The sequence below is a fragment of the Varanus komodoensis genome, unplaced genomic scaffold, assembly GCF_004798865.1.
Source record: "Varanus komodoensis strain SLA01 unplaced genomic scaffold, ASM479886v1 scaffold3, whole genome shotgun sequence".
Lineage (NCBI taxonomy): Eukaryota > Metazoa > Chordata > Lepidosauria > Squamata > Varanidae > Varanus > Varanus komodoensis.
Window position 1 is genome coordinate 28,966,699 of NW_025335761.1, and position 26,490 is coordinate 28,993,188.

The 26,490-nt window shown below is 39.9% G+C and overlaps 1 protein-coding gene across 2 annotated transcripts in view; it reads right to left on the bottom strand.

Moving 5' to 3' along the window:
• Nucleotides 1-26,490, bottom strand: part of PRKD1 (protein kinase D1) — a 123,909-nt gene that overhangs the window by 12,326 nt on the left and 85,093 nt on the right. For both annotated transcript variants that reach the window (XM_044436824.1, XM_044436825.1), the window contains exons 5-13: nucleotides 24,645-24,668; nucleotides 17,622-17,829; nucleotides 15,432-15,509; nucleotides 8,454-8,655; nucleotides 7,576-7,699; nucleotides 6,392-6,469; nucleotides 4,604-4,883; nucleotides 2,060-2,112; nucleotides 703-775 (exon numbers count right to left, since the gene is read on the bottom strand). In XM_044436824.1, coding sequence (XP_044292759.1) covers nucleotides 703-775; nucleotides 2,060-2,112; nucleotides 4,604-4,883; nucleotides 6,392-6,469; nucleotides 7,576-7,699; nucleotides 8,454-8,655; nucleotides 15,432-15,509; nucleotides 17,622-17,829; nucleotides 24,645-24,668 — 1,120 coding nt within the window. The remainder of the gene's footprint in view (nucleotides 1-702; nucleotides 776-2,059; nucleotides 2,113-4,603; nucleotides 4,884-6,391; nucleotides 6,470-7,575; nucleotides 7,700-8,453; nucleotides 8,656-15,431; nucleotides 15,510-17,621; nucleotides 17,830-24,644; nucleotides 24,669-26,490) is intronic.

The following is a 26,490-nucleotide window of genomic DNA, read 5'->3' on the forward strand; positions in this document are numbered from 1 at the left end:
TCTCCTTTGAGTAGGGGAAGGAGGTTGGAAACTTCTGTTGTTGGTTGTCATGTAGGCAGAATGACAAATTGTGATTAACATTAACTATGGTTAACTTCCAGCAAGCCAAGTTCAATCCATAGTTATTGTAAATGGCTTGTTTAATGTTAACCATACTTGATATTGATCTGGATGACACAGGAAACTGCTGTTAATAAAAAAAAAAACCTTTCATATTTCTTCTCCTAGCTGCACAGCTGAGATAGTGAGCTTGAGACTTGCTACAGTGCTTTTGTGCTATGGTTTAGTGTGATATGTGAATGTATTAGGAAGTCTATGTCAAATAGTACGGAGGTAAACCAGGCAAAATTATGACAGTAAGGAAGTATGATCAACAGGTGATAAAAAGAGCAGATTATATGGGATAACAAGCAATAGGGGAAACAAATCCTCAGATTAGAATGCACAAGGGAACATTCTGCAAGGTGCTACCAGAATATTGCAGTTCAAACTAGGCTAATAATCTAGGCTAAGATTATAGCATTTCTGTGTCATTAACTATTTTTAAAATGCCTAAATAATAATGTTGGCCCCTGACTTCTCTCCATATAATAAATTAACATTTTTTCTATGCCCCATTAGTTATATCTTGAATTTCAAATACCTTAAGAAATACTGCTTTCTGTTTCCCATTCTCCTGTCAATTCATGTGGAAAGTCTTACCTCCATAAACAATTCCAAACTGTCCTGATCCCAGCACCTCATCTGGAAAGATTTGGTATACTGTACTGATATCCTGTTTGTACAAACAGACTGCATGTTAAGCATCAGAGAATGGAGACAGAGTTCAGACTGAATGATTTTGCTGAACTGAAATAATGAAGAACTGATTCGGTAGAATTGCCACTTAATCTGGTGGCAGAGTCTGAGTTCTGCTAGACAAGCCCTTTGCTTCTCATCAGAATACACATCAGGATCTGCCTGATTTTGTAACCCCTTGTGACGAATTGAGACCCTTGCCATATTGTGTACACAGACTCTGTATGTGTATACTGCATTCAAAGCCACTGAGCATCAAGTAAACCTGCCTCAAATGTCCAGAGTAACCTCAAAAGCACGTCACATGGTTGGTGAACTCTGCAAAGGCTGAACATTCTCCTGCCATCCTGATAAATCTGTAGGTTTACAATAGTGGTGGCACAACCTACACCCAAAGGGCCACATGTAGCCCTCATTCTCATTTCATGTGGCCCTCAGGCTAATTTCAAAGGCCTTCAGCATGCTGTAAGTTCTGGGCTTTGTGTATAAAGGAAGAGGAAGGGAGGGAGAGAGAAGGGGTGGCAGAAGAAAAAGAAAATAAGATCACCAAAAAAGAGAGAGAAAGAGAGAGAGAGAGAGAGAGAGAGAGAGAGAGAGAGAGAGAGAGAGAATGTATGAGCCCCCCATACTTGGCCGTTGCCTTGCCAGCCACTGGCTTCTGTCCCACCTATGAATGGCCCCTGGTAGATTGTTGGTGAAGGAATGCAACCCACAACAGAAAATAAGTTGCCCACATGATTTACAAAGTGGAGCAGTTGTGGGAAATGGTCCAGCTCAGAGCTAGGCCACATGAAGGTTTTGTAGAGGCCTCTTGGCTCTACATTGCTCCAAGAGGAGCCTTCTGAGTGCTCTCGGTTTTTTGGAAATAATCCCAGAACCAAGTGAATTCCCAAAAAAAAAAAACAAAACAAAAAAACAAAACCCAGGTTGTATTTCAGTAGACTTCCAAGTAAATCTGTATTTCTGGAACATTTTCTAGAGCAGGCCAATGTTTCACATGGTTCTATTCACAAACCATTTGCAGTAATCCTGCTGTGATATTAAAAAGAGCTATGGATTGTAAATTGGCCCCTAGATTTTGGCTTTATTTAATCAAAAAAGTTTTTTAAAAATTATTGTCAAGATCATTCTCCCTGATAGATTTTTTTTCCTTCAGTAAAGAAACTGGCCAATGAGACAACCTTTGAAAGGTTTCAAAACAGATCAATGGCTTTGCGAGCTGCAGTCTATCATGTCTGGCACCAACACTCAGGACACTTACCACATTTTCTTGGACCTGACAATTTGATACTGAAATACTGATAGATATATTTCCTAAAAAAAAAAGGTACAGTAATTACTGCATGTCTCTTTATGTGTTTGCCACACAAGCACACACACACAAAAGGGTACGTATGAACAATGGCTAAGCAAACAACCTGGTCCGTGACATCGTTAAGCGTGTACTGCTGATTTTTCCCTTCCAGAAGTTGATTGTACAACAGTCTCACAGAAACATCTATGGGGTAGGTGGCCTTGTGTGTGAGCTTGGAGAAGTATCTCAGGTACATGGTGGTAAGAGTCCAATAAATCTTAGTGAACTTCAAAACAAGAGTATGACTAAGGCATTTGATAACAATCAACTGAGATTAAAAGGAATGTAAGACAGTGGTTTTTTGGAGACCAACAATGATCTGAACTCTAACTTTACAACCAGGCATAAAAGATAAAATAGATCCAGCTGGGTCTTCTTTGTACACCAAAGCAGCAGTGTCCTGTGCTAAGCTATCAGTGGTTAATTAAGAATGCAATCCTATGACCACCAGACACTTCTTAGACAGTCATGGGGCAGCTTGGTGTCCCAGCTCCAACCTCAGGAATACATTTTTATATTAAGACCTAGGACTTTGATCACAGACCACCAACCTCCATTGTTGAAGCCAGCATGGTTCTTTCTGCATTGGCTGTGGTTCCAAAATTATAAAACAGTGTCTTTTGTGGGGCAAGTGAAGCAATCCATACCTCCATGCCCCTTCTGCACACTACTGGATGCCCAGAATCCTCCAAATTCAGAGGATCACAAACAGTGATACTGGGCGGTGCCCTAAATGAAGTAATCATTGTGTCCCAAACTTCTGAACTCTGGCAACATTACTGTTGAAATGTTACAATTACAAGCCACTTCATTTGCCAAATGATCATATAGTAAATTATACTTGTCCTACAAATCATTTGCAGGTCCAAGTATAGCTTCACTTTGATTTCAGGTAAATTGGCAGTGTCAGATTTAGAGATGGGGATGAAATTGGTTTTATTTGCTGTTTAATACAAACACACCTAATTTGTACCAATTTCTGAATCAATAAGTGAACTGAAATTCAGTTATATAACAATATTCAAATGTCCATGGAATTGTTAAAGCAGTTCTTCGATTAAAGAAAAGGTAAAATGTGTTGTTGTTGTTGTTACAATTTCTGTACCACCCAATAGTGAAACCTATTAGAGGAAACTGCACATAAAACTTCATCCTACTGAAAACAGCATGCAGACTGCATTACAATAGGGGAACCTGCTTGCAAAAATGTGTATATTAGGCAAAACCACATACAAAAATATGTGCATTTGGAGACAAGTGCACAGGAATACATACAGACTTTTAAAAGTGTTAGGTGCTGAAGCTATGCTGACTGTTCTTCAGTAAATATGTCAATAATCTACTGCTGTGCAGACAGCTGCTGTAAAGGCCTGGAAGCCATGCAATGGAACACATTACTGCACTGATCCAAATCCTGTAACAGCGTATCGATATACCATCAAGCTACACAAATCTCATAAACACCAGAACTCCTAATAAGCTACCTGTCTGGTGGAAACAATATAGGTGCAAGCTACTCCTTAGATTCATATATGCGAGTGCTCAGTTAATAAAGTCATCCAGTGTCGATGCCCAGAATCCTCCCAACTGAGAGGAGTACAGCCTGGAAAAGCACCGAGGCAAAGGTTGCCTCTTTTTTTCTACCACCTTGAAAAAATATAAATAGGAAATTTTAGCCTCCTGTGGTTTTTCCCCCTGCACACAAGATGAAGGTGCTGAGGCAGCTTTACCTCCCAGCAGAGTCTTGAGAGCTCCCTTTCCAGCTCCCAGGAATGTGCCCTTAGATACCAGCTCTGAAGTTGCACTTGTGATAGCAGCAGCTGGTACAGAAATCCTGTGGCAACAGTGAGCTGGGGAAGTACACTCTGCAGTCATGGTCCCAGGTTCAACCTTGCAGTACCTTTCAGAGATGGGAGCTATGATTTCAGGCTATCCTGTGCATGTCTAGACAGCACCTAGTGGCCACAGGATTGCACATTAACACTCAAAAATTCATTTCCCTGCCTGCGACAGAGGACCTACTCTAATAGCTAAATGTTTTTCAGACTTTTTATTTTCATTTGGACCGCTTGAAGGGGGAAGTGTGTCTCAATGAACCACTGAAGAAAATTAATAGAATATACAGAAGTTCTATTGTCCAAACTATCATCCCATTAAGAAAATTATGGGCCTTAAGAAAAGATCACTAAGATGCTTTGACTGGCAATTTTTAGAGAAAATTTCAGTCTGAAAAACCATAAGCACTAGGCCAGGGCCATGTTCAAATTCCCAGTAATCTGGCTTTGACAAAAAAGCCTCTATTTTGAGTGTTAAAAAACAACCAGATTGAAAGACAGGTACAGACCAGTAGGGTTCGGCTGCCTTTCTGCAGACCATCTGAATGGAGCTGACAGATGACCAGTTTGTGCATGTTTTCACTGGCTTATTTTAAAATGAAAAATTGCAACTTACTATGTAGGCTTGGCCCTGATCCAGTGGATGCCCCTTTGGGGATGACCGGCATGAGGGCATGCTGGATTGCCATCTCCCACATCCTTGCCACATCTGCGCCACAGCCAGTTGTGAGAACACTGCTATTAGGTGGAAGGCTTGGCGCATTTTCAACATTTTCCCCAACGAAGTAGACTACGTTGGCTGTGGTGATTTCAAAGCAATGAGGATTAGCTTCCTGTGGCAATAAACTGAAGTTTTTTGCAGGTTCCAGAGATAAAATTTCAGACAGAGGAATTTCCTGTGAAGGATTATTATCATTATTACTTCTACTATGACTTTTATTCTAACAATAATTTCTACAATACTTTCCCATGCGTAAAACATGTCTTTATCTTTTGTTGTTGTTTTGTATTGTTTCAACACACTTTCTGCCAAAAAGTCAAAAGTCAAAATACCTGAGCAAATCTGAAATTAAGAGTTGTATATTCCTAACATAATTCCTATGCATTTCTACAATTTGCATAAATTGCAGAAAATTGTGGAAATTATCCAAATCAGGGCAAACTTCTTAGATTCAAGTTGCTGTTACGCTTGTTCTATGTAGTATTTAATATGAAAATTATCTTTGTCTCACTGTATATGAACACATTCTATTGTGGCCAACTTGAGTTTTCTAATAATTTTAGATGTGTGAAGAATTCAATATTCTGCTCCATAATATGTACAAATCTGTGCAATTTAATCAAACAGAGGACTATACAACCCTATTTTGCACACAAAAAATTGAAATTGTAGCCCATTTAAAAATAGAAATCCATAGGTCAGACTGAGTTGGCACAATGCAGGACTGACAAGACAAAATCCACAGGGCTGAGACAAGAAAATCAATCAGATCTTCAGCCCACTATTGGATTTTGAGATATCCCTACTCAGCTTTTGAGAAAGATATGAAAATGAATTCCTAGCTCTTGGCAGCGATGCCTCTCCACATGTCCCCTGGGCTTTGTATCCCACTCCTAACCAGTTCATCAAAGTAATAGAGAAAGGGGAAGAAAAGGAGAAATTTCCCTCTTCCCTGTGCCCCAGTGCTGCTGCTCCTGCCACAATGAAAAGGAACAAGGCAGGGTTCTTTGGGACATGGGGACTGGAGCAGAGAGATTTGGGGGAAGATGTAGCCTGGCAGCCAAACCTTGCAAATTTTCCTTGGGCTCAGAATTTGGTCCAAGAAGGGAAAAACACTGAAGATTTTAAAGTCTTCTCTCTTGTTAAATCTCCACGTGTGTTCCTGCCTTGGGAGATCTTTGCCAGCATTTCTAGCAAGTAACAGTATTTCTATCCCCTCTCCAGTGCTCTTCTTAATGCTTTTATTGTGCAACAACCCCTGATAATAGCCGCATAAAGATGTTTAGGAAGATCTTTCTCCTTTTTCTTTTAGCCTCTCCAATTAAATAAATCAGAGTAGTTTAGGCTGACATAAGGCCTGGCACATTTGCCCCGTTTTAATACATTGATTATGCACCATTGTTAAATAATAGCTACCGGGATAACAATTCAGGTAAGTGCTAGAAATTCCAAGGAAGCTTGCTAGATTCAAGCAAGAGGCAGCAAGCATTGCAAAGTTTAAAATCACAACAGAAGAATTCCTTTCCCCATAGTGGCATATGCATTGGCTTACTGATTTCTTTACAACTGTGTGCAGAGAGGAAAGACTTGTCCAATGTACAATATACAAGCAACCAGAATATAGTTATGATTTAAAGTTTTCTTCCGGTTATACAATATAAAACCTGTAATATTTGCCTTTACCTTATAGTATTTGCTTCCAGTATCGTTTTGAAACAGTGTAATGCATTTGCTGTCCAATCTCCAGTAGTGCCGTTTCCTCTATATTGAAAATTTGGAAAAATGTTAGCAAATATAGCAATAATGAAATAAAATTAAATAAAATAAGGCAAACTGATGAAGATTGAGATGAATATTAAAGGACACCATTTTCATATGTAATATAATGAAGAGGTCCATAGCATTCTTTTAATCTTACCTGAAATTAATAATTATTTTAATCATATTTTCCAGGTGTTCCCTGAAAACTGTATTTTTGGTCTTCTACTCCCATATAATCTATAGATTATATGGATTATCTATAGATTACATGGTGTCAAGTGTTACAGAGTGTGAGACAGATTCCCTCTCTCTCTCACTCTCCCTTGTTCACACACACACACAAATATTTATATAGCCTAAACTCTCAGACGACTGACTGGGAAAAGTGCGCACTTACACTCAGTATGGACACCCCCCCCCCCCTTACAACCTTCTCACAGAAGCTGAACAACACTAACAAAACTCTCACAGAACAGTAGCCCAGTCTGAGTCTAGGGGCTCCTTCTCCCTTCACAACCCATCTGGACTATCTGTGGGGGCACCTTAGTGGCTCTTCTGACATTTAACTGTGCACTGTGGGCATCACTGCAGTCTGTCCCCCTCTTTTGCAGCTCCATGGCCTTAGAAGAGCTAATCCCTTTTCATGATTTTTGTCCTTCTCATCAGCGCACCAGGGAAACACAGCCATGAATGTTATGGAAAGAAACCCCACCATAGCCTCCATAACATGACTTTCCAAGGTGATCAGAGCAACACAGGAAAGGCATGTGTTGCAGATCATCCCAAAGTACAAAGTCAATGCAGAAGCCTTCCAGCTGATTCAGTTTATCTTATTATTATTTGCACTTGATTTTTCAACTTTGAAGCCTGAAACAGCAAGCATATACAAGAGGCAGGCAGGCAGGGAGACTGAGAGACTCATATGTCCTTAAATAAAGTTGCTTTTATACACACACAAGATTATGTTCAGTGACTAAAGTGGAGCCTCAAGACTCTTTGTATTCATGGAATAGTCTTTGAAAATTAAAAGAATGGGGAAACAGCATCACAGGAGTTAAGATAATCACTTAAGTTTAGGATGCTTCTTTGTGTAACTTCTTACTTACCAGCGTGTCTTTGCTTGTGTAGTGAACCATCCAACCCTCTTTCATGACTGTGCTACTTCTCCTTTTTGTGTGCTTGATGGATTGGACCACTCTCATTAAAGGAATATTGTTGCTTGTTGATGGGCTTAAAGAAATCAGTAAGTTGAAGTAACTGATAATTTTAATAAACATACAAAACAAATCCTATTAAGAGATGGTGTGGTATAGAGAATAAGACTGGGGTGACTGAGGTTCAAATTTCCACTTTTCCCTGAAACCTAAACTATTTCACAAGGTCTGTTGTTAAGATAAAATGAGGATGGTGAGGATATTCACACTGAGTTATGCATCTTGCCATCCTGAGGTACTTTGAAGAAGGGCAAAACACATAACTCAGTGTGATGGATCACATGCTTTGCAGGTCTTAATTTCACATGCTTTGAAGGTCTTAATTTCAATTCCAAGTTGCTCCAGGTAGGGCTACAAAAAATTCCTGCCTGAAACCCTGCAGAATCAATGCCAGCTAGTGCCAACCATACTGGGCTGGATGGACCAGTGGCCTGGTATGGTCTATAGCAGTTTCCCATATTCCTAAACATAAACATTGACAAATTGGCTCACTGCTCTGCAAACCATAGTATAATTTCACCACTATGGAAATATTATGCAGCCAAGCAAATGTTTGGTTTTGTTGTCAGATCTGCATTTTCTATATATCAACTACTTCTTATTAACATTTACCTCAAGAGCCACTAAAAATGGTGTCATGGCAAGCTCCAAAAGAGGTGTCATATTCAGTGACCCGTGACCCTTCTTTTCCTCGGATGGTTTTGATGAACACAGTTGGTCCCTGGGTAACCCTAACCCTAACACAATAGCAACACATTCTACAAACTCACCTTATCATTCTGTTGCTCTCGTCATGGTCAGGATCAGCATCCTGCATTTCTCCATTGTCACTCTGGCTCATGATTGCCATCTCAGCATCATGTGCCATAGACTCTTCCATTTCATCTAAGAGTCCACTGTTCCTCTCACTGTCATTGTCGTCACTCCCCTCTTCCATGACCACATCTGACTCAGCACCAGGGCTAAGCAAATCTGGAATGTTTTTAGAAACAAAACAAAAGCACACACAGGCACACACAACATGATTATGAAAGCATGAGATACAGATCCATAAAGCAAAGCTCGATTTAATCGGAAAAATACAGTGTTGCATGAGTAACTTGTACTCTCAGAATGGAATTTCTGCAGCACTTCTACCCTATGTGATCCCTACAGAGGATACCCTAAGGGTTTTAGGATGCATGGGAGCTGCAAGAAAGGGATGATCACCCCCTTTCTTGCTCACCAGCAAAAGCTGTTTGGTCAATGGAAGCCTCAGAGCACAAGAAGCTGCCTTGTCACATTGATAAGTTTGGCCTGTATTGGTGGTTATGCCTGACAGCAGCTCTGCAGGACCATCAGACAGAAGACTTTCCTGGCCCTGCCCAGAGAGGCCAGGAATTGAGCCTAGGACCGTCTGCATGCTCACAGGTGCCCTGTCATGAGCTGCAACACCTCCCTGTTAACCCTCTATCTCAGTAATGAATTGAAAGACAATCCTGACATAAATTTGAAATGGAAGTATGCCAAGAATGTTTCATGGTTAACACGAAGAGGGAGTCACATTTTTAAAGGTCTTGCATTTAAGAGTCTCTATGCTCATATTTCTACAGATGTTTACATTTATTACATTTATTACATCACAGTGAAATGGGATAAACTACACCTGGGCTCTGAATGGAGTCATACTGATCTCACCATGATAGGCTGTCATGTCATGTGAACCTGGTATAGTTTTCACAGGGTGGCTTGTTCATGAAAAACAAGCCACCCTGCAATCCATGATTTATTGTAGGGTTACTTGGCCCCATGGTGGCTTCTTGTGATATCAGCACTGGGCAGGGGAACATCATCATGGGTTGCTGGGAATGACTAGAGAGTGGCCCAGCAGGAGTGGTAAAACCATTACTGCTCTTTGGGACCTTACTCTTGCTACCACCATCCTCCCACAATCTCTGTCCTTTATCTCATATGCCTAAAAGTCAAGAGGGATGGACACTGGAGAGTGGCCCAAGCATTTTCACTATTTGTGAGCTGCTAAGAAATTTACATGAGTTTGCTTCAGTTTTATACTTCTTCCTTCACTGCGTGCAATTTTCCACTCTGTTTTACTTCTTTGCCATAACATTTAGCAGTCCCATATGTTTAGCAATCTCGCTTACTACTCCGTAACCCATATGCACATATGACAGTTAGCAATGGAGACAAGTGGGATGAAGCAGCAAATATGAGGTCGGGGAAAGCAGAAAGCAGCTGGTGGCTGCGGGAGAGAAAGATTTTTTGATGGGTGTTATTACTTTTGCAAAGCATGAAGCAGCCTTTGTAAAAAAGATGTTTGCTAGTCAGGGGATACAGAAAGTGGTAAATGAAACTGACAAATGCAATACCAGGAGAGGATAATGCTGTGCTTAGCTAAATAACAGACAAGTAGTTTTATCCTCTTTCACAACAATCATATAGATGCCATTTGATCTTCAGAGCTGGTCTACCATTAAGTAGGGGGATCCAGCTACCTCAAGCAATTGACTTTGGGTGCCAAAAATGGGTCCCTGGTGGGTGGGTGGGGCATTAAGATCCAAACTGGGGCCATCTCACTCTTCTAGCATAAACAAGTTTAAAAAAGGAATTGAACTAATCTGCTTGGTTAACTCCTAGCTTTCAAACTTACCAAATATTCAGATGTTGTACTTAGCTCAAATTATATTTATCCATCCATCTATCTATCTTTATCAAGATTAATTTAAAATGTGTTGTTTCAGAGAAAAGACTTTTATAAATGGTATTCTGATTAATGCATGCAATGAATAATGATGCATCAGATTAATGCATAAATAGAACAGAAGAGAGTTATGCCCAATGCATGTGAAAGTGCCATGGACCTTAGAAGAACATGGATCGTAAGTTCAGTTCAGCTCTATCCATCCTATTCTCCTTGGCCCTAAGCTTCAAATCACTTGTACCAGAGCAGGTGTCCTTCAGACTGGGAACCCCAGAGATGAATAATGTCCCAAGGTCAGATAGCATGAGAACATGCATGATGAGAACACAGGGAGGGCAAGGCAAAGGAAACAGGCGATGGCCATTTCTAAATGCAGTTACATTGAGATAGTTTCCTCTCAGTTTGGGTGGAACACTAAAGCGTGACACTAAGGGCTTCACAAATGAGGTAGGTGAAGATATAGGTCAGTGGTGGCAAACCTATGGCACGTGTGCCACAGAGGGCACACAGAGCCCTCTCTGTCAGCATGCAAGCCAAGTCGCCCCAGCATTGCCCCAGCAGCCAAGGATTGGATAACAGTGCACAGGGGCCATGTGCATGCTCGAAAAGGAGTAGTGGTGCTTGGCAATGACATCATGAGCCGTGACTCATTAGCTGAGACTCGTCCGAGCTTTTGCATGGCCGGTCAGTGCACTGCCAAGGAGAGAGAGAGAGATAGACCAAGGAGGGAGGGAGGGAGGGAGGGAGGGGGAGAGAGAGAGAGAGAGAGACCAAGGAGGGAGGGAGGGAGGGAGGGAGGGAGAGAGAGAGAGAGAGATTGATTTGCCTGGGCTGGCTATGTGTTGTTTTTCTAAACTAAAACCTCAGTATTCAGGTTTTATTGTAGTGTTGGCACTTCATGATAAATAAGTGGGTTTTGGGTTGAAGTTTGGGCACTCAATCTCTAAAAGGTTCACCATCACTGATATAGGTTATAGCACCATGTTCAGTGGAGGGGATTTCAGATATAAAGTCAACAACAGAGGAGGGGTAGAAACACTGATAGGGAAGAGTGACCTTTCTGCAGCTGAGGATTTGTGGTGCGGTAGGGATAAAGGTTTTCTTGTCAATAACATATGGAGTACAAAAGGAAAGAAATGGGGAGGGGAGCAGATACTGTGGAAAAGTTTAGATTTGGAACCATTTAGAAAATATCCCTAAATTAATGCAAAAGACAACAGGAGCATATACTACTGGGATGTGCACTTTAAAACACCTTTGATTTTTTTTAAAAAAATCACTTTTTCTCAACCACCAGGAGTGCATCTAGAACATCACACAAAATGGGTACATTCACAAATCACGCTAAACCATAGTGGGTTTGTTGCTCATGAAACAACTCCTGGTATGCCCAAGAGACAATCTGGCTGCCCCGCTCTTCCCACTGCTGTCATTAATGTGGTGGTTCCCTGACCATTCTAGAAGCTTTCAGAAATACATGCAAATTTAAGAGCTGCACAGTAAATGGAGGGCACTTTTGCATACCTGCAGTAATTGCAGTAAAAAGGAACTTCCCAAAGGCCAGGGAGTTAATATATCCCCTTTCTGATATAGCTGGAGAAATGAGAAAGATACTGTCTCCTGCCTCTGCTTTTCACTCTCCTTCTTTTGCCACATTTTTTCTCCCTCACGTGTACTCCTTTAACATCAATTTAGCAATTGGTGCCTGGCAACTGCGCACAAATCACCCTATATGCACCTTGACCTTGTCAACCCTGCTCTGCTCCACTGCTCATTTTGATAACTGAAACAGAAAAAGAAACTGGCAAGGCAAGACTACACATATTGGACAGCTGTAAGACTGTCCTTGCCACAGAAAGAGGAGTAAGAGGAGGCAGTTGTGCAAATTTCAAGGGGCAAAAGGTGGGGCGGGCAAACCAGGGGCAGTTGCTCAATAGTGCCACTTCGGCACTGGTGGATGGATAGTCACTGGCAGAGTGTGTGTGAGATTGTGAATAACTGCAGGAGGTTCTGTGCTCTTGTCAAGTAGCTCACCAGCCATTCTCTGCAATCCATGATGAAATCGCTTTCTTTTGTTTGGACAAGATGACAACCAGTCATGGTATATCTTCTGTAAGAAGTCATGGGTGCTCAAGGCAGCCGTTTCCCACAAAATAAGCCATTCTGTGGGAAGCCGTTTGAGTTCAGATGACAGAACAGCCCACCATAGACAGTTATCTACAATGGGTTGTTGTGTGAACCACACAACAATGGCTTGCGTTGTATTTTATTCCATGCTTTATCCACTGATATGGTCCCATGAGGAAATAAGGCTGCATTCTAGTTTCATTTCTGTCACCTGATGCAAGCTATTTGCCAGCAAGAAATTGTTTTTCCTCAACTATCTTTACTTATTGTACATTTATAATACTAGTAATTTGCAACCCTCCCTTGACATTCATCCAAGGTTTATAGAAACATTTACTTAATGTTCATTAATTTATATGAACATTTCTGTAATCCTTGGACTGACGTTTAGGGTGACAAGCATTCTTGTACAATTTCCTGAGAGTTGGCACTCATGACCACTGAAGGGAGGAAAACTGCCTGGCCTTCCAATGCAGCCATTATCTGCATGGATGGCTTCCACGAAAAGGTCTGCTTCCACACATAGCAAGACTGTGTAGTGGTTCTGGGAAACTTCCATTGGGGATGCAGCAATGATCAATTCTGGAGGGAAACCAAGTGCATGCATGCAAGCAACTGCCTATCTAGAGATGTCAAAAAACATTTATCATATATGAATATTACGTAATTACTAAAACTATTATCAGAAAAGTTGATTTTACAAATTCCAAATACAACACTGGCCATTTTAAAATCAGCCACCCTTGAAGAAACTATGGATTAAATCCAAAATGGTGCTAGCAGAATTCTGCTAACGTAACAAAACAATCTCTTTCTCCCCTTCCCTCTGTGGACCACTATCCTGACAGAAAACCTGCTCTGGAGGGCCTCCCTCTCCTCTGCAGTGCATTTTGAGACAGAGCATAGTGTGCAGAGCATTCACCCCCTTGGTTTATTTTTTATTATTATTATTATTATTATTATTATTATTATTACTATTAGAACATTTCTATGCCGCCCCTTGCCGAAGCCTTGGGGCGGCTTACAACACAATAAAATACAATATAAAAATAACAATATAACATTAAAATTAATAATATAAAATAAATAAAAAATATAAACGATATAAAAGAAGTTATAAAAGAAAAGTTATAAAAGAAAAGAAAAGAAGTTATAAAAGAAAAGAAAAGAAGTCACCCTGGCCAGATAAATAAGTAAATATTGTTAACAATTAAAATGACGTTTAAATAAAAAGGTCTTCACCTGGCGCCGAAAAACAAATAACGACGGCGCCAGGCGGACCTCTCTGGGGAGCACATTCCATAGATTGGGCGCCACCGCAGAGAAAGCCCTCCTCCGAGTACCTACCCTCCTAATTTCTTTCACGGAGGGTTCCCGGAGAAGGGCCTCTCCCGCAGATCTCAAGGGGCGGTCGGGCATATATGGATGTAAGCGCTCCTTCAGGTAACCAGGTGCCAAGCCGTTTAGGGCTTTATAGGTCATAACCAACACCTTGAATTGGGCCCAGACTTCAATGGGAAGCCAGTGAAGCTGTTGGAGGACTGGAGTCATGTGAACATAACGCCCTGTCCCCGTCAGCAACCATTTAGAAGTTTTAAACCATTTAAAAGTTTTAAATTTATTTATTTAAAACTTTTACATACCATCCACTACCAAGGTTCGGGATGGTCTTACAATAAAACAGACATAAGCACAGCATCCAGATAGGTTTTCTATATAATAAAACCCCACATTAAAATCACAATCAAACCTTGAAATACTGGGAAAACGAACAGATTTTGGCCTGGCACCAGAAAGAATTAAGTGTACCAAGTGAACCTCTTTGGGGAGTGTATTCCACGACCACTTGTCTTGTTTCCACTGACAGAAATGCTTCTATTAGCAGAATGACAGTCAGCTGATCGTTCTAAATGATCAGCAGGCAGAATGCAGCAATTCTGCATGTCCCAGGGCCTACTAAAACATTGTTCTGGGTGCAATGTTGGAAAGCACACAAATCCTGGGATAGAAAAGAAAGGAAAGTATACCAATCCTCTTCTCTCTTTGCAGCCATTTGGATCACAGCTGTGATTCTGTCATTGCCACCTAGCTAATGAAATCTTGAAAGTAGTATTTTAGGGTGCAGTACAAAGGGAATGCCCGAAATGGTCTGAACTTAGAAAATTATGCATATTCTATGCAAGGTGGAGGGAATTCAGAAGTAAAGGTTGCCTTTGCACTGCGTGCACATGCAAAACACCTAGATGGCCAGCTTTAGCCATCTTACTGTGGCATTTCAGAGCAAAGGAGAATGGGGTGCTGCCAGGATATGTCCTACCTTAGTAGCACTGGTCTCCTCCCTTCCCTGCTCCCCAGGTGTTCTTCAGGCTTCAGAGATGCAGCCAGTGCAGTAATTTCTACGCTGGCTGTGACAGCAGGAGAATCCTTGGAGTGGAAGTGTTTTCCCACATAAGATTCGGGACTCTGAACAATCCTATAGCCCTCTAGATGCTGTCTAGGAAGCATAGGACAGCTCTCCCTTTCTCCTTCCTAGAGTCTGATATATGTTCCTCCTCCTTTGTATATGCATACGAATGAACTGCTTTCATATATCAAGAGAATACTCTAAATAAACTTTAGTACCAAGTTTCACACATTCCTTTCTTCTTTCCCATCCTTTATTGCTTAGGAGATAAAAAACATTATGTTTCCTTTATTACATTTTTAGGAATGACCTTCATTCAATATTAGTGTTCAAGTCAAGAGTTATCTGGGATGGCAACATGTACACCACCAATTAGTTTCGTCTTTCTTTATTGCAATCTATGATTTTTTTCCCTTTCCTTTTTTAAACAAGAAAAACTTTCTCATTCACAATGAGTGTTTGTTCTTCCTTCATGAGGCTTTTAGAACACAGATTGCTATTGCCTTCAATGCAACTTACCTCCATTAATGGCCACTTCCCCAAGGCAATTGTTCGGCACTTTAGGTGCACAGCGTTTGTGACAGTTGAACCTGCAATCTAGTTAAAGACAAGATACATAATTTTTCCCAGTGATATAGCTGTAACCTGACACTGTCTGCTAAAAGCTGGATAGCTCAGGGTGCAACTACAGCTAGTTATGAGATGGTGGGTCTTAGCCAAATCAATATTACACACTTGCCCTCTTCTGCTTGAGATTCCCTCCTTTCATTCCATTCCAACTAAACCAGCAAGGCATTGTTTGTATTTGCCCCATGAACTAGGGTGAGTCAAAAATTATCTCCACTCCAGTTATACTAAAACTTCTGTTGGACACACTGTCTTATCAGTGCTTTCAGTTCAAGGCAACCCTCTCCCCAGGCACTGCTGTGCAAGGGTGAATGTGTTATATCAGTTCATTTGTAACTGCGGTGCGAGCAAAATAGATGCCCCACTTGTGGTTTGCACAAAAGAAGAGCAACATGCAGTGATTCATTTTTTGTGGTCTGAGGGTGTACCTGGTGCCATGATTTATCGAAGACTTTGTGTGCAGTATGGAGAAAGTGTTTTGTAACAAAGAAGTGTGTTTAAATGGATAGAAAAGTTCAAGGAAGGGCGTTGTGATCTTGCATGACAATGCATGTCCGCACACTACTGCCCACACCGCTGATACACTGCAAGAACTTTGTTTTGAGGTGTTAAAGCATCCTCCCTATAGTCCTGATCTTGCTCCATTGGACTTTCACCTGTTTGGTCCCCAAAAGAAATCCTAAGAGAATGAAGATTCACTTCTGATGAAGAAATGGAGACAGCAGTGTATTCATGGCTCACAGCTTAGCCTAAAACATTTTTAAATGAGGGAATACAAAAGCTTGTTGACAGATGGACAAAGTGTATTGAAAAGCAAAGAGATTATGTCAAAAATGATGTATTTGTCTTTTCTAAAAGTTATTTACAATAAATTCTACAGTCAGAATGCAGATAATTTTTGACGTACCCTTGATTCTTAAAATATGGCTTGATTCTAATTTTGAAGGCAAGCACAAGCCACACTGTGCCTGTTTGAATGCAAAGGTTCATTCACAATGCACATGTAGTTGGATATTACAGCTTGAATCTGCTATTTGGCTGTATTTTCATCAAGAAAGCTAAATTCGGCAATCAAACTTAGAAAAATAAAATTTATCATAGTTTTACATAATTTATTCTGTGGCTTTTTGTATTTTCTGTGATTCCAGTTCTGCCAGCGATGTGATGCAGCCAACAGCTAGGAAGGGTGCTGTAGCTCTGCTCCGGCCACTGGAAACTGAGCTGCCCAGTTGAGTATGTATATCTTTACAGCTATAAGGCTAAAGAGTTGGATAGCTAACAGCTGGAATTTTCAGGGATCCATTCTGTGCCATAATTTCATATTCTTCACTTTTCTGGCACAAAAATGGTAGCCTTTACAAAATATATGTAAACAAATAAAGCAGGATGTTATATTATGTGTTAGGTTGTTACAGTTTTATACTGCTTGGTAGCTGAAGCTTTCTCAGGATGAATACTTTTGCATACAAAGTTTCTAATGAAGGAAAACTATGTAGCACACAATCTGATTATGACAGCCTTTCATGTTTCACTTCATTTTCATTTGCTAATGAACAACAGCTTTAAGGATTTTGTTTACATTCTAGCTTTGATGGCTAGTTTGACTTCCAGATGCCACACTCACTAATCAGAGCTTTGCTCACTCCATGATTCTGGAAAATTGGATTCACAAAACGAGTGAAGAAATGAGGCATTCAAATGCTGCCACATTTCAGTTTAACAAAATACGGCCTCTTTGTAGCCCTTGTAATTGTGGTCAGTGTTGGATGAGTTTGCAGTTAATAACTGAACAAGTTTCCAAAATCAGAAGTGCTAGATAGCTCAAACAATGGTGAATGACTGAGGCTTCCACATTTCAGAGTCTTTACATGAGCAGAGCCGGCTGGAGCTGGGGGTCAGTCTTGATGGGTCAGGAGACCCCTTCTGACTTGTTTGTTTCTATATTTCTCCTGGTACTCCATAAAAACCAGCAGAAGAAAATCAAATCAAATGCGAAGCTTGAACAAAAGTTTGAAATTAAATGCATTATTAAAATTCTTACAAGCATCTAATAAGCTCATTCCAGTTCTTCCATATGCTTACCCTTGCACTGCAGGCCCTGTCTAAAAAGTCCTCTGAGTAGCTTCTTACAGTACTGACAAACTGTTGGTCGTGTATATGAATGAATCACAAAGGTATGAGGCACTTTAACCTTGGAAAGCAAGATCTTGTCAAGCTGAATAGGTCGTCCAATGTATGACTGAGAATTGGTCCTCTTCTCTCTCCCAAATGAATCAGGAGGTGATTTTGGCTACAAAAAGGAGACAAATAAATAAAGTCATCTTAATAAATGTTATCTTTTATATTCATGATTAGTAAACAGCAGAATGGCCCCGTTTTATGAGCTCTGTATCCCGTGGCAATTTTTGCACTGAAATTCAAAACAATGTGGAGTACAGAACCAGTTAAGGTGTCAGGATATGGGAAAGCTAGACATTCTGAGGGGTCCAGGTGTGTATATGGGGTTGTTTACAGTGGTAGTGATGCATTCACTTTGCCATCTAGTTTGATGAACAAGCACATTATTCAGTAGGCATAAACACGCTCTTTCAACACTTTCATAACACACAAATGAGCAAAGGGAAGCCTAACACCACCAAAGAAGAAATTGCAGTGATTTTATGATTGATGAATAGCTTCTGGGTGGTGAAGGTGGGGAACCTAAACTCCAAGGTACAACAATTTGAAAAAAATATATATAAATAAAAACCAACACTGGCATAATTAGTAAGTTATTCCAAATGATCAATTTAAAATATTTTAAAAAGATGTCATTATTAGGACAGAATATTTTATCAGAATTATTTACGGAAACATGGTTGGTACCATTATAGCAGAGGAACAGCTCTTTTAACTCAGACAGAAGGGAGTCCATCTTCAGACATATAAGCAACATGTGACAAGCAGTTACTAATTTTTCCCCTCCTTCAGTGAAAAGCAGTCATGGAAGCATAACAATGGGAGCAGAGGGTCACACTGCTGAGTGTGGTGGGGAGATGGAGAATCTGCTTCACTCTTCCCTTACTGCCATTCATCCACTCAAACTCCCTTTTTCCCTGTGGAGAAAAAGCTATGGAAATCTTTGAATGCGTAAGTGGCAGTTTTGACTAAGAGGCTACTCAACTCTTGACATCTTCTTTGGTTTACATTTCTAATTTTACCTTCCCACAACTGTTTTTCATTAAGGAAAACTGAATGTGATAATAATGGTAGAAATATATTATACATAGTTTGGGACCTAACATGGTACCTGCTGAAACAGGTGTATGCTATTGGGGGTTTTTTAAAAATATGTTTTCCCTTTTTTATCAGAAGTTAATGTCAGATTGTGTCCAGAATATGCCAGAGTAGCACCTGGCATAGTGGGATATAAGCCATGTAGAAATCAATGTAGCCAATGTTAGATTTTAATCCTGCAAACTCACTGATGAACAGATCAATTAAAATACAGTTGGTTAACTTGTTCATTAAGGTGAAATGATATCTTCATAAGTTTTCATCAAGAAATTAACTTATTTCTCATAGAAGTGTCTCTTAAGCAAACGGGTACACTGAATGTGTACATCTTTATCCAGTGTGTCAGTGGTTAGTTAAAGAGAGATGTGAATTATTTTTTTCCGGGTAGCCAGCCAGATTCCTGACTCAGGAAGCTTGGACACTTACCAGGAAACAATTGCTTAACTAGATTACACTATGGAAACTACAGAGAACAGAAATCATGCAGGCACTAAGTAGATCTGTAAAATTATTTCTCATATTACTTTGCAACTAGACAATGTAGTATTTCATGCACATTCTGCAAATACAAAGTGGGTCACACACATGTGCAGTTATTTAAACTGCACAGCTGGCAACTGCTCCAGTAAAAGTGATTCAATCCAAGCAATAAAATATTATTAGACAGCCCATACAGCATTGTGGGTTGAAAAATAAACAAGTAACTTTATTTCAAATATAATTCAGGTGGAAATTTCATTTTTAAAAATAGGATTCATTGTTGCCAAAAGAAACTGTTTTTCTAACATTGTCCTCTTAACAACAAAACTTTACAGCATTGCAAATCATTTCTGTACCAAAACTTTAACACAAATATCTAAGCAATGGCATCTGTATATTGCAAACGCAGGATCATCTACCAAGAAAGAAATCAAGAAAAAAATTGCAAAATAACAACGATAGGGCTTCTGGACTCTTTTTTTCTTTGGGTTACTTAGAAGTAGCAACACTAGAATGTTATCACTTCTACAAAAATTAAGTCCATTTAGGCTGCAATCCTAAACCCACATTTCACAGGCTTTGCTTCTCAGTAGATATGGGCAGGATTGCATTATTATGTCAACATTGGCCATTCTGTCTAATAGCAGTTCTACACTGAATCTTCTAATCCTACTACTGGATATTCTGTTAGCTAAAGATGCCAGGAACAGAAGCTATAACTTACACATGCAAAGAAAATACTCTGTGATTGAGCTATTCCACCCCTGCGCACAAGTCATTTTGGGCAAAGGTTTGCTTTCGTTTGTTTCTTCCTTAACTTTTCTTTTTTTCTTTTTCAGAGACATACTTCCAGATCAGGTTGGCAGTTTTGTGTTCTCTTGGATCCAGCAAAGGTAGCCCTAGTAGCACAGAATGCTTTTTACAGCATTCACTGGGTTATTACCTGCGGCTTCTGTTTGCCATGCAGGATTAACGGCTTCAGTATGTACCAATACGGCTTGCCTGGATTTCAGGTGGCATAGCCTATTGGGATCATATCACACCAGCAAGAATGGAGATTAAACTTTGTGTGTGCTCTGTTTGTTAAAAGTGTTTAGCATCTTGGAGAGAAATGGAAATTAAAGATCTCAAAAAATTAATTACCTTTTTATGAGATGCCAAGAATTCTCCCTCCACCCCTTAGATACACATCTTAATACGGTGAGGGAGTTTTGAGAGTGTCAGAAAAGCTGAGTACAATGGTGCCAGGAGACCAGACTCTCTCACTAGCCTGGTGTCCTATCATGGTCCTGCAAGGTGGAATGGTCAGAGCTGAGACACCAGGCTAAAATTCATCTACCCTCTTCAGGAGGTCGCATCAGCAGAAAAAAATTGATATCTCTAATGGTTCTGGGGTCAGAAAAATTTCTGAAGGGAAACTACTGAGCAGCAGTGGTAACTGAAGGCAAAACAGCAGAGGATTTTTCACACACAATGGCAGTGATGCTCAAGCTAACTGGTTAACTATTACACAGAAGAAGGCAAGGGGAAACCACTTCTGACTCTCCAGTTGGAAGGCACTCAGCGAGCTACTTGGGAAGAGCAAAGGACAAATACAAACTGCACTGTTTGTTTGTTTGTTTAGGCTTTTATATCCTGGAGCTCTCTTTGATGCAATTAGATCTAAGCTGAAAATAAGTACAGGGGCTGGCACGTATAGAGGCAAAAGGAAAGTCCAGAGTTGCACAGCACATACAATTGGAACATGAACAGTAAAATGCAAGGCAAATTGGAAACTGGAAAGCAAGAAATGGAATGGAGTGGATTTGATACTGAAACAAAATGTAGTAGAGGCAATAGGGGACTATAATGTAAGACCTGATCATATCTATCAGCCAGTATTGGTGGAAAACCAATCAACATAACCATCATTCAAGTCTGTACTCCAAAAACTGATGCTGAAGAAGAAGAAGGTGAAAACTTTTATACAGGGTTTCCAGAAGAAATTGATAACCCACAAAAACAAGAAATGCTGATAATCATACATGACTGGAACAGAAAAGTAGGAGACAAAGCAGAATCCAATGTTGTGGAAGAATTTGGCCTAAGAGTCAGAAACAGATTCTGTGAAGGCAACAATTTTTTTCATTGCAAATACATACTTCAGGCAATTGTACTCATGGACATTACCAGATGGCTAATACAGAACTCAAATAAACTACATAACAGGAAGAAAAAGATGGAGTACCTCTATTCTCACTGCCAAAACACGATCAGGAGCAGATTCAGCAGTAACTATGAACTATTAATATTGAAAATTAGATTAAAGATTAAAAAGATTACTAACAAAAGCATAGTGCCAAAATACAACTTCAATAAAATTCCTGAAAAAGTCCATATAAAGAACAGATTTGCATTATCAAACACAACTGACCACGAGACAGAACAACTGTGGACTGATACCAGAGCCATTATTAGGGAAGAATACAATTACTGTAGCAAAAAGAAGACAACTGGATGGATGACAGAAGCTCACAGTTGCTAAGAAACGGTGAGAAGCAAAAGGTGACCAGAATATGATCAGAATCCTGAATGCAACTTTGCAGGAACTTTCATGTAGAGACAAAAAAGAACTATTACAAAAATTAGTGCAAAAAAACAAAAGAGGGGAGGGGAGGGGAGGAAAAAACAAGAGATTGTTACCAGAAGATCCAAGAAATCAAAAAGCAATGCAAAGCTAAAAGAGGAATGCTAAAAGCCAAAAGAGAAATATACTATCTGATCCAGAGAAAATAAAGAGAAGTTGGAAAGAATATAGAACTATACAGAATAGATTAAAGGATGTCAGATTCCTTTGAAGAGGAATCCTATGAGGAAGAACCCAGAATATTAGAAAGTGAAGTGAAAGCTGCTCTGAAAGTCCTTGGAAGGAACAAAGTACCCAAAGTATACAGAGTACCTGTCCCACTATTTCAAGCTGTGAAGACCAAATCAGTCCAAATCCTAATAATAGGCCAACAAATATAGCAAACAAACCAATGCCCAATGGGCTGGAAGTATTACAACCCCCAAGAAAGGAGATGTAAAAGGATGCAGCAACTATGGGACCACACTAATTTCCCATGCAAGGAAAGTGACCCTCAAGCTGTTGCAACAAAGAATACACTATACAGAACAAGAAATGCCTGATGTACAAGCAGAATTCCAGAAAGGCACTTGAGATCATACCACAAACATACACTGGCTACTAGACCACACCAAAGAATTTCAGAAGATCAGTCTAGGCTTCATAGACTACAACAGAGTCTTTTTTGTTGTGGATCACAATGGATGATTCTAAAAGGACAGGATCTGCCTCAGCATTTGATTGTCCTGTTGAGCAACCTGTTTTGTGGATAAGAAGCTAATTTTGGGACAGAATATGGAGAATCAGAATGGTTTCCTATAGGTAAGACAGGAGCCAATATTGTATTTTATTTCCTTATCTTTCAGATCTGTATGCAGAACATAGCAAAAGAAAACTAAATTCGGATCAGACGAAGCAGGAGTGAAGAGTGTATATACTTTATACTTTGTTGTAAATTGCCAGAGAGCTTCGGCTACAGGCAGCATAGAAATGAAGATGGTGGCGATTGTGATGGTCATGGTGGTGGAGGAAAATACATCATAATTTATGATGCTGTGTTACTGGCAGAAAGCAGCAATGAATTGAAAGCTGGACAGTGGAAAAAGCTGACAAGAGACATTCAAACCATAGTGCTGGAGGAGAGCTTGTGAATAACCTGAACCAACAGTAATATGAACAAGTGGGTCCGAGATCAAATCAAAACAGAACTTTCCCTGCAAGCAAATTAGAAGAAGTTGAAGCTGTCATACTTTGGACACCCCATGAGAAGATCATACTTTCTGGAGAAAACAGTAATACTAGGGAAAGTCAAAGGCAGAAGAGGAAGACCAACTATGAGATGGATTGATTCCAGAAAGGAAGCGAAAGCCTTGAGTTTATAAGATCTGAGCCAAGCTGTGAAGGACAAGACATTCTGAAGCGTATTTATTCATAGGCTAGCTATAAGAAAGAGATAACCTGATGGCGCGTAACAACAAAAACAACAGTGGTTATTGTGTTTAATTTTTTTAATGGGCATTAAGGAGCCTTTATAAGCAGATTTTTCTTATGTAATCTTGTTTCTTATGTAATCTTATGTCTGCAATCATGAAACATGCTGGGAGGAACCCCCATGAGTCCTTCTCACTAAGTGGCCATCAGTTCTTACACATTGTGTGAATACACATTCCCACGCAAGAACACATGCAAAATGTGGTAACCCACAAAGCAGATTTTTGGGGAAATTTTCTACACATTCCAAAGCAGCAGAAATATTCATCTTTCTCAGGGGTAAATGTCCTGTGAATTCTGGGAGGGGGCTGGGAATTTTGGTTCTGCTCCAGTTAGAAGAGTTCCACAAGCTGCTTCTGAACCAGTATGATGTGCCAGAGTTACCTTTTAAATGTCTTTTTGGATAGTAGTGGGGAGTTTAATCTAATTGGGACTACAACTGGGCATTTATATAGCATTCTGTTTATATATGGTACTGTGTCTAGATAATCTGTTTCAAATATATTGATGTTTCTGCCACAGATATTGCGCTCTTCTTTTTCAGAATCACCAGCTTTTCACACACACGCACACAAAATCATTTTGAACCCTAGGCTAAAACTCTTTATTGTGGATCTGGTATAAATTACTCACTCTTTCTTCTCTACTTTATACTACAGAAGGTTTAAAAAAGATAAAATATCCTTAACCATACTTCAGCAATCTTTTAATTTAAAAACAAGGAAAATAAATTGTCCACTAATGCAAATGCAGTTTCTAGAAAAAGGCTAGAGTATTTCCACAAGATGTAGGCCAAAATGAGATACATTCTTTGGAAACTCCTTGTCACAAAGGGACCGAGAACAATACTATCTATATGGCATAGATAATAATACTTTACCTTGAAAGCACATTTCCTGGCACAGGTAAGAGCTAGAATATGATATAATAAAACCCATTATACTCTTCCTGCTCTTTTTTCCCAGTTGATCTACAGAGCAGTGATAGGTTTGCACTGTACTTTTAAAATAGTGCTCTTTACTGAACTGCAACTACAAAAGAGTCTCTGAACATCTCATTTTGGGGGTGAAATACATTTTGAGATCAAAATATATTAAACATATTTACAGTTTCTTGGTATTAAATAAACACACTGAATTTCATCAAGTCACTTAACATTACTTTGACATCAAATTCACTGCAAAATTAAATTGCTGGGCTTATATGCTTAGACATAATGCCCTGAGATAGAAGAACATAAAATAAATACCTACCTCATAGCTAGGGCTTGTAGGAATCTAAAGAAGGAAGAGCAAAGAAAAGAAGACAACATAAAGCAATATTATTTAGGGATGTTTACAATAAAATGAAGATGCATGTAATTGTGCATGTAACTTATTCATACACACTTCTATTATATTGAATTATATAAAATGTTCATGATTTTTGTCAGAAGAAACAAATCTGCCAGCATATCAATTGTATCTGACCTCAGATCAGTCGCCTCTAATAGTACAGATTCACTTTTCTCCCTGCGTTCCCCTATGCGCCATCTAAAAAGGGTTGTAATGGAGGAAGAGAAGAAGGGGAAGACCTGTTGCATGAGCGGAGGTCTGTTCACACAAACCTGGATGTGAAAAAAGTGCTAAAATTCCTAACATGCTCCAGCCAACACAGGATAGCATGAAGCATGTTAGAATTGTCTTTTTCCCTTTCTAAATGTGCACAGGATTGTGCCTTAAATGTATCTGCACAGTGCCCTAAAATTGCAGGTGGGCAGTTCACCAGTTGTAACTTTCATGTCAGACCAACAGATCCTCCCAAACTCCAGGTAAAGAGAAAAAGTGAGCTGGAGCAACATATCCTTAGAGGATTCTATCTGTTTGTAGAAAACTCCAATGAAGGTTTCTCATACAAAGGTTGAATAGACAGGAGAGAGCTCAGTGGCATGACTGCACTCTGAACAATTCCATGCAGGCCAGTGGATAATTATTACATAATTCAAGAAAAGAGAGGAAGCCGACCTTTTATTATACACATGCAATACGCCATTGCTATGCTTTGTTAAGTGCTTTTGCAATGGGTTTATCTTTGGGACTCAAAAATGTTTTCACAGGGTTCTTTAACTTACTGCTGGAAGAATAGAGTTGGCAAGCACAAGTTTTATAGTATATCAAAGGAGGCACTTAATATGTAGGATACCCACATTTGTTATAGTCATATATCATCATCGTCATCATTATATTGCATTCATATCCTGCTTTTGTTCCTCTTGTAAGGAACTCAAAGTGACTCACATAGCTCCATTTCATCCCTACAACAACCCTGTGAGGTAGGTTAGGCTGCGAGTCAGTGACTGGCCCAAAGTCACCCAGTAAGCTTCACGGCTGAGTGGGGACTAGAACCTACTTCTCCCAGGTTCCCAGATATCACTCTAACCACCACACCATACTGATTCTCAGTGGTTCTCATATTTACTTCATAACAAATGGGACTACAACAAAATGTGGCAGCATGTGGTGTCTCCCTGAATGGGGTTTTAAGCAGTCAGCACATACACCTCCTGCTCACAACAGTCAGCATTCTATGCCACTGAACACACTCAGTCCTCATGGGCTAAGTAAACCTTAGGTTAGTTTTCCTCAAGAATGTTGTACTTCTGCAAACCTTGGGGTTCTCTCAATCCTGCTGATAGCTCCCATTTGTGAATGCATGATACTGTTTGGTCTGCTTTTAGTGTACAGAAAAGATTAAATACATTTAGGATATAAGTCAATGGAGACATCTGTAAGATTCTGAATTCAAAGGGTTGCAGGCATCCTATGCAGGGCAGAAGACGTGTGGAAGTGATCTTCAGCTTTCCATACCTCCAAAACCGTGAAAATCAGCTACATGTCCACTTTTGAACATCTAGCTGCAGTGCTTCATATGCGGAGGTAAGGAGTGTTGGAGAGCCACCAGGATATGTGATACTTATCTCTCCCCTCTACCTTCTTTATATCTCATTTCTACCTTCTTTATCTCTTCTTCAAGGTTGGCCTTATAAATCAGCTGGCATGGTTCTTGCTGCACCAGCTGTGAGGACAATCTGAGTGTAGATCTCCAGCTCAAAGGTTGGAG